This window comes from Bubalus bubalis, chromosome 22, assembly GCF_019923935.1.
Source record: "Bubalus bubalis isolate 160015118507 breed Murrah chromosome 22, NDDB_SH_1, whole genome shotgun sequence".
NCBI lineage: Eukaryota > Metazoa > Chordata > Mammalia > Artiodactyla > Bovidae > Bubalus > Bubalus bubalis.
The window spans coordinates 31,643,367-31,655,676 of NC_059178.1; the positions used below are offsets into that span (position 1 = coordinate 31,643,367).

A 12,310-nucleotide genomic window follows, 5' to 3' on the forward strand; every position below is an offset into this window, starting at 1 on the left:
GCATGTTGCCTTCCTTCCAACTGGCTGGAGCTGGCAGGCGGTGCCCGGGGCCTTGCAGGGAGAGCCAATGCCTGAGCCCAGGGCCCGAGTGCCACCAGAGGCCTCGAGACGGGACAGGGCAGGAGGGAGGGTCACCACAGGGGACTGCTTTATTTGGCACTTTGCTCTTTTTTGCAAATAGCAGCGGTGACATTATTCAAGCCTTCCAGAGAAAACAGTTTGGAGGAGCAGGAAAAGAACAAGCGAGCCCCTGCTGGATCACTGCCTTCGGAATAGAGAGACTCGGGCCGGGTAGAAGACATGACCATGGACGCAGGTCAGCATAAGGGGCTGCTGTTCTACTGTCGTCTCCTAGCAACCCCATCACTACGGGAGCCTGGCTCCCTGCAGGGGAGCCACCCTTTTCTCCCATCATCTCATTTCACCTGCTCTGCCTCCTGACTCACAGGAGCTGCTGTTTAGTTTGGTGTTGAGAACCAAGCTGAGGTGTGGCCGCTCTTAGGGCAGAGCTGAGCCCCTCAGCCCAGCCCAGCCTGAGGGCAGGAGTGGGGTCTGCGGGTTCCTCCCAGTCCACCCGGGGTCCCCACTACCGTGCCCTGGCCATCTTTGAAGGCCACCAACTGCGAGATACCAACCTTAGTACTTTACTTACTCATCAAGACGACGGCTCTCAAGGAAATTTAAGAACATTATTGAGAGTTAGTTACACAAGCGATAGAAGCGAGACCTTCTGCTACTGCTTGTTATTTCCCTGTGAGATTTAATTACAAATTTTAACACAAGAAAGAATCTGGACTTCTGAAAGGATGCCATCAAGTCTTTAAATCTTTTCTTTTTCTTTAAATGCTTTTATTTATTTTTGGCTGTGGTGGGTCTTCACTGCTGTGTGGGCTTTTCTGTAGTTGTGGCGAGCAGGGGGGCCTATTCTCTAGTTGCGGTGCACGGGCTTTGCAGGGGCTTCTCTTGTTGCAGGGCGTGGGCTCTAGGGTACAAAGGCTTCAGCAGTTGCGTGTGGGCTCAGTAGTTGTGGTTCCTGGACTCTAGAGCACAGACTCAATAGTTGTGGTGCACAGGGCTTGTTGCTCTGTGGCAAGTGGGATCTTCCCGGATCAGGGATCGAACCCATGTCTCCTGCACTGGAAGGCGGATTCTTTACCACTGAGCCACCAGGAAAGGCCAAGTCTTCAAATCTTAAAGGTGCTCACAGCAGTCTTCTTGACCAGCCTTGACCCTGTGCAGGAATCCTTTCTAACATCACTGAGTCATGACCACTCAACCCCTGACTGAATGTTTGATGCTTATAACCTAACAAGGCACAGTATTTACTTTGTTTGCAGCTCTGATTGTTGTAAATGTCTTCGTTAGAATGACCTGAATTTCCTGTTAACTTCAACTTACTTGTTCTTAATTCCACCCTCTGGAGTTTCAGCCATCTTAATCTTTGACAAAGCCTTTGACTGTGTGGATCACAATAAACTGTGGAAAATTCTGAAAGAGATGGGAATACCAGACCACCTGATCTGCCTCTTGAGAAATTTGTATGCAGGTCAGGAAGCAACTGTTAGAACTGGACATGGAACAACAGACTGGCTCCAAATAGGAAAAGGAGTACATCAAGGCTGTATATTGTCACCCTGCTTATTTAACTTCTATGCAGAGTACATCATGAGAAACGCTGGACTGGAAGAAACACAAGCTGGAATCAAGACTGCCGGGAGAAATATCAATAACCTCAGATATGCAGATGACACCACCCTTATGGCAGAAAGTGAAGAGGAACTAAAAAGCCTCTTGATGAAAGTGAAAGTGGAGAGTGAAAAAGTAGGCTTAAAGCTCAACATTCAGAAAACGAAGATCATGGCATCTGGTCCCATCACTTCAGGGCAAATAGATGGGGAAACAGTGGAAACAGTGTCAGACTTTATTTTTTGGGGCTCCAAAATCACTGCAGATGGTGACTGCAGCCTTGAAATTAAAAGACGCTTACTCCTTGGAAGGAAAGTTATGACCAACCTAGATAGCATATTCAAAAGCAGAGACATTACTTTGCCAACAAAGGTCCGTCTAGTCAAGGCTACGATTTTTCCTGTGGTCATGTATGGATGTGAGAGTTGGACTGTGAAGAAGGCTGAGCGCCAAAGAATTGATGCTTTTGAACTGTGGTGTTGGAGAAGACTCTTGAGAGTCCCTTGGACTGCAAGGAGATCCAACCGGTCCATTCTGAAGGAGATCAGCCCTGGGATTTCTTTGGAAGGAATGATGCTAAAGCTGAAACGCCAGTACTTTGGCCACCTCATGTGAAGAGTTGACTCATTGGAAAAGACTCTGATGCTGGGAGGGATTGGGGGCAGGAGGAGAAGGGGACGACAGAGGATGAGATGGCTGGATGGCATCACTGACTCGATGGACGTGAGTCTGAGTGAACTCCGGGAGTTGGTGATGGACAGGGAGGCCTGGCATGCTGTGATTCATGGGGTCGCAAAGAGTCGGACACGACTGAGTGACTGATCTGAATCTTTGACAAGTTAACCCTTCAAACATTTGAAGTCGACTGTTATGTCTTAATATTATTCAGGCTGAAAATACCCAATTGTTTCAGCTCCTAATCATTTGTTAGGACTTCAAAGTTCTTCAACATCTGGTAGCTACAACTGGCCCTTAAACAACACAGCTTTGAACTACATGGGGCCCACTTATAGATGGGATTGTCCCACTAACTATGTACCATGATGCTACATGATCTGCGGTTTGGTTGAATCCATGGATGCGAAACTACAGACACAGAGGGCCAGCTGCACGCAGGGTTGGAGCTCCTAACCCTCACACTGTTCAAGGCGCAATGGTACTTGAACTTGTCAACAGCCTTCCTAAAACCCAGACCAGAACGGAACCTAACATTTCAGACATGCTCTAATGAGCGCATCATACAACCTCCATACAACCTGGCTGGACACTGAAGCCACCATGAATTCAGTCTGTGTTAGTTCTCAGTTGCTGTGGTAATAATTACCACCTGTTTAGTAGCTTAAGGCAGCACTTGTTGTTTCTCCTACTGTTCCGGAAGTCAGAAGTCCAAGTTGGGTCATCACAGCTGTGTCTATCCTGGAGGCTCTACGGCAGAATCCATTTCCTTGGCTTTTCCGGCTTCCAGAGGCGGCCTGCACCCCTCGGCTCCCGGTCCAGCACCACTGCCCGCTCTGCTTCCATTGTCCCATCTCCTCCTCCTACTCTGACCCTTCACCTCCTTTTTTCACTTGTAAGGACCTTTGAGTACGTTGACTTCATCTGGATTATCCAAGATAATCTTCCCATCTCAAGATCCTTAATCTAATCACACCTGCAAAGGACCTATTACCATGTGAGGTGACATCCTCATAGCTTCCAGGAATTAGGACATGGATGTCTTTTTTAAAAAAAAAATCTTTTTAAAAGACTTTTTTGATGTGGGCCATTTTAAAAGTCTTTACTGAATTTGTTACAATACTGCTTCTGTTTTATGTTTTGGTTTCTTGGCCCCGGGGCGTGTGGAATCTTAGCTTCCTGACCAATCTTAGCATCCCAATAAGTATGGAACCTGTACCCCCTGCATTGGAAGGCGAAGTCATTAAGAGTGGACCACTGGGAGGTCCGCATGGATGCTTTTGGGAGGCATTATTCTGCCCTCCACACAGCATAAGGTCCTATTAGTGCTCCTGGCAGCCCCAAAGTCCCATTACTCTATTCACATTCCCTCAGAGTAAAATTCCTACACCTTTTTTTGCACAGCTGTTATGGAGCTAGATCTCCTTCATTCAGCATTTGTGAACAATTTAAAATCCTCTATTACTTATCCCTCTTTAAATTACATACTGGAGGTTCTGGACTTATTCCAGTGTAACGAGAAAATTCAGATTCTTTTACCCAATGTTCTTGGTCTCCTCATTTTTTGGTGTCATTTTGAACTGGGTGTTCTGTTTCTATGTGTGAATCATTTTTTAAAGTACAGAGCGGACAGGGCTACCTACAGGCCTTTGTTCAGGCTGACTCTTGGGTCATAAATCTAGTCTCTGGATTCAGAATGCCAAGTGGTTATACAACCTATAATCCAGCTCATAACTGTGGCATCTATTAGATATCTTTTTGAAATACTGTGCATTTGGGTGGGACTTTGTGGGGAAGGCTGGAGGTGTGCAAGGGGCTCCAAGTTGCCATATTACCAGAGACTCTCCGTAACTGTTTAGGGCTCCAGGCTACTTATCTGTCAAATGAGGGGGATCAATTGCATTCAAGTTGCTTCCGGCCCTGCTAAACTATGAGTCTGTGTCCATGACAAAGCCTGGACCTACAAGTTTGTCTACCATAACCCCAAAGTAATGAGACTAAAGGACTTGGGTTATAAGTCCCCCTACACTGACTCAGACCGCCTCTTTTTTTATCTCTGAGTTCACAAGCTGGGTGTGTAATAATCCATTCTGAAATCTGCCCCTGGACTGATAGCCCCTTCCTACCTAAGTTGCTCACTGCTGCGAAGTCACTTCAGTTGTGTCCAATTCTGTGCGACCCCATAGATGGCAGCCCACTAGGCTCCGCTGTCCCTGGGATTCTCCAGGCAAGAACACTGGAGTGGGTTGCCACTTCCTCCTCCAATGCATGAAAGTGAATAGTCAAAGTGAAGTCGCTCAGTTGTGTCTGACTCGTAGCGACCCCATGGACTGCAGCTTACCAGGCTTCTCTGTCCATGGGATTTTTCAGGCAAGAGTACTGGAATGTGGTGCCATTGCTCACAGTTATATTATCTGCTCTGGGAAAATTAGGGAAACACTGGCCTTTATCAGGTTTTTGGCCCTGCTCAATGATGTCTCAAGAATCCTGCTGGGGGTCATTCAAGTGAAGGATTAAAAGGGTTCCTCTGAAGGTCAACCAGCAGATAGGACGTCATCTCACGGACCTAGCCTTGAACCACCTCAAGCTGCCTGGTGTTCTTTTAGTCTCTCTTGACTACCTTGGCTCCATTTCTTCCTTTTCCGCTGATCTGCAGGGCAGAGCCCTTTCATGCTGGGGGAGCGAAGGCTGGAGAAGGGTTGAGCACATGCGCTTGGTGCAGCTATCAGCTCCCCACGCCAGCTTGCCTCTCAGCATGGTCCTCCGTCAGCCCTAGAACCAAAAAGGTCGCTCCTGTTGTTACCATCTCCTGCATGGCTAAGCTCATGCTGGCCATCCTTTTCTAGGTAGGCTCCTTTGTATCAGTCCTTCTCTGCTTCCTGGGTTTCCCTTGTGGCTCAGCTGGTAAAGAATCTGTCCGCAATGTGGGAGACCTGGGTTCGAAAGGTCCCCTGGAGAAGGGAAAGGCTACCCATTCCAGTATTCTGGCCTGGAGAATTCCATGAACGCTACAGTCCATGGGGTTGCAAAGAGTCGGACACAACTGAGCGACTTTCACTTTCACTTCTCTTTGCTTCCTAGCCGCCTCCCATCTCATCAGAGAACTCCCTGCAGAACAGCCCGCCTCCACCGCCACTCTCCTTTCTTTCCTCAATAGCGATCACACAATTATACTGTCTCAATTGCACATTTTTTAGAGATTATCCTGTTTCCTTTTAGGCTTTCTGGCCTTGTGGTTATCTCTTTGGTCTCTCAATCTCTTTTGAAGTCATTTTCCCTGAAGCCTCAGTTCCTATCTGATGATGCCTGCCTTCCTTTTGTCAATTTTTGCAAACTCTGGACGACTCAGCCTCCTGGAGACGGGTAGGTGTTTACGGAACCACAGCAGGTTTGGCCCCAGTTCTTCTTATGAAGGAAGTGAATCCAAAGCATCACCTCTGCTTTCAGCAAAGTGAGTCCAGAATGTTCTAGATGTCGTCACCTTCTCCACTCCCAGGCCGATGTTACCTTCCCTAAGACAGCATCAATCATATCTCTCAGCCTCATAACCAGTAAAAGAGAGGTTATTCACAGACCTTTTCATGCTGAAATAATTTTAAAGTCCTAGAACACACATTTTTTAAATTAAAAAAATTTTCTGAGATTTGCAATAGTTTTGAGAAGCAGAAAGATCAAGATCTCATTTTACAGGTGATTCCACTGAGGTTCCCTGAGACGCTGGAGAGAGGTACACAGAACAGGAAAGTAAATGTGAGCAGACTCTAAGAGGCATATGGGCCATGTTTCAAAAGTTTATTTCTTGATTAAATATTTGAATTCAGAAGACATTTTCCTACAGGGAGGAACGTGATATACGCAGAGCGCTGCTTTCCTACTGCTGCCGTCAGAGATTACCACACGTGGTGGTTGGAACAGCACCGATTTATTCTCTTAAGAGTTCTGGAGGTCACAAGTCTGAAATGGGTTTCCCGGGGCTAAAGTTGGGGTGTGGGCAAGGCCACCTTCCTTCCGGAGGCAAGGGGAAAAAATGTTTTCCAGCTTCCAGAGGCGGCCCTGCCCTCCTGGCTCCTGTCCAGCCACCACACCACTTCCTTCCTCACATCTTCTCTGACTCTGACCTCCTGCCTTCCTCTTTCACTTCTGAAAACTCCTGTGGTTCCACTGGGCCCGCCTGGATTATCATAGATAATCTTCCCAGCTCACTGGCTCTTAAACTTAATCACATCTGCATGGTCTCTTTATGCCAGGTAAGGTGACACTCACAGGTTCTGAGGATTAGAATGCAGACGCCTTTGGGGGCCATTACTCAGCCTCAACACGCAGCTTCTAGTTCCACAAAAAACTTCAAAGGCTTATTTCACTCCTAAGGTACCTGAAGTTTTACGGGTCCTTCCACTCAAAACGCAACTCAGCCACTCATTCATGCATTTTAAGACCTGTCTATGTGCAGCTGCCAAGCTAGGCACCGTGGGCATAGAGAAGGCTTTTTGGTGGGAAATGCGTCCAGCTTCCCCCACAGAGATCTAGAAGCCCTCCTCCTACCCACTCTCGGGACATGGGATCCTGCTCCTGGGCCATGGGATCCTGTTCCTGGGCTGTGAGATCCCTCAGCTCGCTTCCCAAGATGGCAGGGCATGTACGTATCAGGGCACTTGCCGAGAGGAGGTGCCAAGAAAATGAGGGGAAATGAAAGTATTTTTTATTTTACATTTCATCAAGAGCACTCATGTAGTAGTTATCATAAACAAAAACAGATCCCCATAAAACTTTCCTTAAACACATTTTTTTTGAGAGCGTGGGCCACCACAGTTTCTTCAGTGTTGGAGGTTTGGGACTTCTAAAATTCTTAATTTCCCTGGCTCTGCAACCTTCCCTCCCTTCCTTCCCATATTAATTTTTTAGAGCAGTTTTGTTCAGGGCAAAATTGAACACAACATATAGAGATTTCCCATGTGTCCCCTTAACCCTACACATGAACAGCCTCCCCCAACTTTGACATCCCTCATGAGGGGACCGTTTGCCACAATCTATGGACCGACGCTGACCCACCATACCCAAAGTCCTCATTAGGGTTCACTCTTGCTGTTGGCCATTGTGTGAGTTTGAACAAATGTCTGATGACATGTATCCAGCATTATAATATCATACAAAGTGGTTTCACTGCCCTAAAAACCCCTCTGTGCCTCACCTATTCCCCTCCCCACCCCCATACGCCTTTCTTTTCCTCAAAGCCTGGAGGGACTGGTCCACTTACTCCATTTCCCTTGCTACCACTTGGGACTTCCTGCCAGGAGGCTTCCTCCCTGTTCAGTGCCTTTGGCTTCTGGCTCCTCCTGACCATTCTTGTTTTCCTGGGGCAAGGATGCTCAGCCTATGATTTAAATGACGGCCAGTAAAGGCAACACGGGCAGTGGCAAAGTCCCTTCTCTCCTTGCCACTGTCTCCACTCTCAACTCTCCAACTTTCCAAAAGAAAGCCTAACGTGTACACTTAAACCTATCAAGTCTTTAGATATACATTGCAGTTTACAAGAAATGAGAGGCTAGAGTAATGAGCTCCCATAATCAGGCAAATTCAGATGGTGGGACATTCCATAGGGCAACTGGCCAGTCTCTTTAGCAAGTCAGCATCATATAAAAACAGAACTATGTGCGTTCATGTTCAATCGCTTAGTTGTGTCCGACTCCGTGACCTGTAGACTGTAGCCCACAAGGCTCCTCTGTCCATGGGATTCTCCAGGCAAGAATACTGGAGTGGGTTGCCATTTCCTCCTCAGGGGATCTTCCTGACCTAGGGATTGAATCTGTGTCTCCTGCTTGGTAGGTGGATTCTTTACTGCTGAGCCACCAGGGAAGCCCCCAAAATGGTATTATACGAGATGATAAAAAGGTACAGACATAACAGATTCAATGAAGTCTTGGATGAGATATCAACTCAGGAAAACCAAATAGAAAGGACATTTTTGTGGTCAACCATGGAAATGTGAATATGGTTGCAAAATTAGAGGAAATAAAATTTATTAAAATGGAAAGATAGAGATATTGTCTGAAATAAGCATAGAAAAAGACCAAGAAGGCTATGCACTCAAGTTTTATCAATAATATCAGCAATCTCTGAGTGGGATATACTGTTTAAACTTTTTTGGGGGGCTTATCTATATTTTCAAATTGTCTACAATGTACATATGCTTTTTCTACAATATTAAAAAGCTATTAGAAACAACTAATAGACGTTTGAACTTAAGCCAGGAAGAGATAAGTTGGGGACTATCTGCTGGCAAATTTTTCTTTATCTAAGAAGGCTAGACATTCATCAGATACCAAGAGATGTCAGCAACATGGCAGACACTTACCAAAGATATTCAAAATAGAACCCTAGAGAGGGATAATTTTGTGGTTCTCCATTGAAAAAAGGAACTAAAGCTCTGGACTCCTGATGAAGTGGGAATCACAAGTGTGTGCTTATGTACATGCATGCATGAGTGTATATGCATGTATGCACCCATACACACCTATGCATGCATGGGTGTGAGCAGAAAAGAGAGCAATGATGAATGAGTCAGTGTAATGGAGGTGGGGGGCGGGAAATGAAGGGAAGACGAACAGACAGTCTTCACAATAAAACCCAGCAGAGAGTTGTACAATCACTTATCTAGAGAAGAGATTCCAACATCTTTCGGTGGGAGCAAGGCACAAGCAGCTGCCACTTAAGTGGTGTTCTGAAGTATGAAATTATCTAAATTGTTAAATGGGTATCTGGCTCAGACAGCACATTTGCAGAATGAGATTTTCAGGGGCTGAGGACGCTGTGATTTCGAGATCGCAGGCATGTGCTCAACCCAGCATCAAACAGCTGGAGATGGGGGGCAGGTAATCAAGGAATGTGTTCCCTGCAAAACCAGGAAGAGAGATGCTCTCCACATGCCGGATGCCATGTCCCTTTCCCAAGGTCAGGAAATAAACTCTGCCGAGGAAGAAAGCACTATTGTACTGCTCAGGAAGGGGCAGGCTGAGCTCGTCTGCATGCGCCCACGCTTGTGATTCACACGATCTGCGGTACATGCACTCCCATCATCAGCCAGTACAGCTCAGGTTCTCCCGCTGTTCCACCAGGATCCTGACTCCCTGTACTTTACAGCCTGTCACCCAGAGGTTCCGCGGGAAACATTTCAGAGCTCTGGGACACGTGAGGTTCATCTGAAGTACTTTTTGTCTTCCCCCAAGCGTGGGCTACAGTTGAATCCGTAGGCAATTAAAGGGTGTGTTCTGTGCTTAGCCTTGATGAATGGCAGGTCTTCCAGGGCTCTGGAATCCCAAGGGAGCATCATGGTGCAGAGAAGCACCCATCCCATCCTCACCAGGGGGTGACAGGTTGAGTCCTCAAGGAACCGTCCTCTGGAATAGGTCACAGCTTAACTCCCATGCAGTCTTTCTGAATGTCTAACTTGAATGTTCTTGGAGGAAAAATAATGCCTGCGACATTTAAATGTGTTTAAAACGCCTAGCTCTGTTTCTGGAACAGAATGCAACTAGAAACTCATGGCTATTACCAGGTTCTCACTGTGATTCACCATAAATTGCTTTATATTCCCTGGCATCTGTATCTCTTTTAATCATGGAAATTATAAATTAATATATTTGCCACACAAGTAGCTTAGGATGATGTTACAAACGTACAGGCTTTATGTTTTCCATTTAGTCCTATAAGGTTTTAAAATATTTTTATTTATTTTTGGCTGCATTGGGTCTTAGTCGTGGCACACAGGATCTCTGGTTGAGGTGACTGGGCTCAGCAGTTGTGGCATGAGGGCCTAGCCAACCCGAGGCACATTGGCTTGCCTGGGAAATCCCATGGACAGAGGAGCCTGGTAGGCTGCAGCCCATTGGGTCACAAAGAGTTGAACACGACTGATGTGACTGAGCACACATGTGTGCACACAACTGTAATATTAAATATCAGCCACAAGTGTTGAAATAGCCAGTCAACAGCACCTTAAACTAAGGGAGATTTGTTTTTCTCAATGAGAAGTCAGAGGTCCCTGGCTATTGGCAGTGGTATCTGCCTGGTGATGTTATCAAGGACTGGACGCTGTCTTTTTGTTATGTCATCTTCAGTGTTGACGTTCTGGCCTCAGGCTTGTCACCGCAGGGTCACAAGGCGACTGTCCCAGCACTCACATCTCCTAAGTCTCCTGCGTCGGCAGGTGAGTTCTTCACCACTAGCACCACCTGGAGAAGGCAATGGCAGCCCACTCCAGTGTTCTTGCCTGGAGAATCCCAGGGACGGGGGAGCCTGGTGGGCTGCCGTCTATGGGGTCGCGCAGAGTCGGGCACGACTGAAGCGACTTAGTAGCAGCAGCAGCACCACCTGGGAAGCCCATACAGCTGGGTACATAGTGCTAAACAAGAGAAAAAAATAATTACAAATACTCTGTGTGTGACCATGGAAAATCGGGGATACAGGCAAATCTAAGCTAGACTAGGCACTGGCTGGCTTAGTGATGAATATGATGATCCCTAAGTGATAAACAGGGCTTCCTAGATGGCTCAGTGATAAAGAGTCCACCTGCCAAGCAAGAGATGCGGGTTTGATCCCTGGATCGGGAAAAACCCCTGGAGAAGGAAACGTCAACCCACTCCAGTATTCTTACCTGGGAAATCCCATGGACAGAGGAGCCTGGTGGGCTGCTGTCCATGGGGTTGCAAAAGAGTCGGACAAGACTTAGGGACTAAATAACCAGAAGTGATAAATCAAGGTCAGGCAAAGAACATCAGACAGACAGAGCAGTCTGCTCTGAAGGGGGACAAGAAGATGGTGGGGCACAGGTGTAAGAGCCAAATGGGCAGGGGCCTCGAGGGCTCTGACAGGGCTGTGCTGCTTTGCTCCATGAACAATGAACAGGAAGCCCCTGCAGAGTGAGTCTGAAGCAGAAGCAGGTCACAATACAGTTTGTTTTTTAAGTGTCCCTAGGTGAGAGATGGGGTGGGAGATACAGGGAGGGAACAGAGACGAAGGCATGGCAGTAGAAGGGCAACAGGAGGGGACCTGGCAACCGCATCAGGGTCGACATCCCGTTGTGGGGCTGTGGTAAGATTCAGCAAGAAGTTACACCAGGGGGAAATGGGATCCCTCCACTGTTTCTGACAACTTCATGAGGATCTACAATGATCCCAGAAAGTTTAATGAAAAGAAGTGTCTCCTAGTTTCAACATGGAAAGTGGAGGAGGAGTAAGGGTAGAAGAGAGCAGACCAGTGATGAGTCATCTGAGCTGCTGGACCTTGGACCAGGGAGTGGGGATAAGAGATGTGGATTGATTCCAGAAGTATCTGGAGTGTTCTATGGGCCGATGGATGGATGGATGTGGGAGGGGCAGGACTGGAGCAGAAAGGCAGATTCTGGCATTTTCCTGAGATAGGACACAAAGGAAGAGGAGCTGGTTTGGTAGTGGGGATGAGGAGGCGGGCCTGGCCAGCTGCTGGGTGGGCAGCTCAGGTTAAGGAGGCCGTGAACGATCCAGGTAAAGGTTCTGAGTGGAAGTGCAATCACCTTAAAAGAGAAATAAAGGTGACGTTTCGCCTCCACCCCCTTCCCAAGTCCCAGTGCCTTCCTTCTAGGAAAACATCAGAGAGTAAGCACCTTTGGTCCGATGGCTGCCCGGATATCACACTTGGTGTCCTTTCTCTACTGGCCCAAGTTGCTCTACCAGCCCTAACGCCTGCCACCTGGGGCTCTGGGTCTGCAGAGAGGCTGGGGTCACCCCAACCCACCCCCCCGCCGCCCCCTCTCCCCTCCCCCACTCCTCCCTTCACTTCTGTGCATCTCCACGGGGGCCTCTGCCTGCTTTCTAGCAGCAGCTCTCACTTTCTTCCTCTTTCTTTCACCTTCTTTCGTGGCAGCTGGTGTGGGAAGCGGGTGGTGATGTTCAACTCTGCAGCTGGTAGGCCCGGA

General features: G+C 47.6%; 2 protein-coding genes across 5 annotated transcripts in view; one reads left to right on the top strand and one right to left on the bottom strand.

Moving 5' to 3' along the window:
* Positions 1 to 12,310, top strand: part of TAF4B (TATA-box binding protein associated factor 4b) — a 186,594-nt gene that overhangs the window by 173,457 nt on the left and 827 nt on the right. Inside the window, exon 16 of the mRNA XM_044934732.2 lies at positions 182 to 316. Within this exon, the coding sequence (XP_044790667.2) occupies positions 182 to 276 (95 nt within the window). The 3' untranslated portion in view covers positions 277 to 316. The remainder of the gene's footprint in view (positions 1 to 181; positions 317 to 12,310) is intronic.
* Positions 1 to 12,310, bottom strand: part of KCTD1 (potassium channel tetramerization domain containing 1) — a 212,989-nt gene that overhangs the window by 7,630 nt on the left and 193,049 nt on the right. The gene's annotated exons all lie outside the window — the stretch shown is intronic.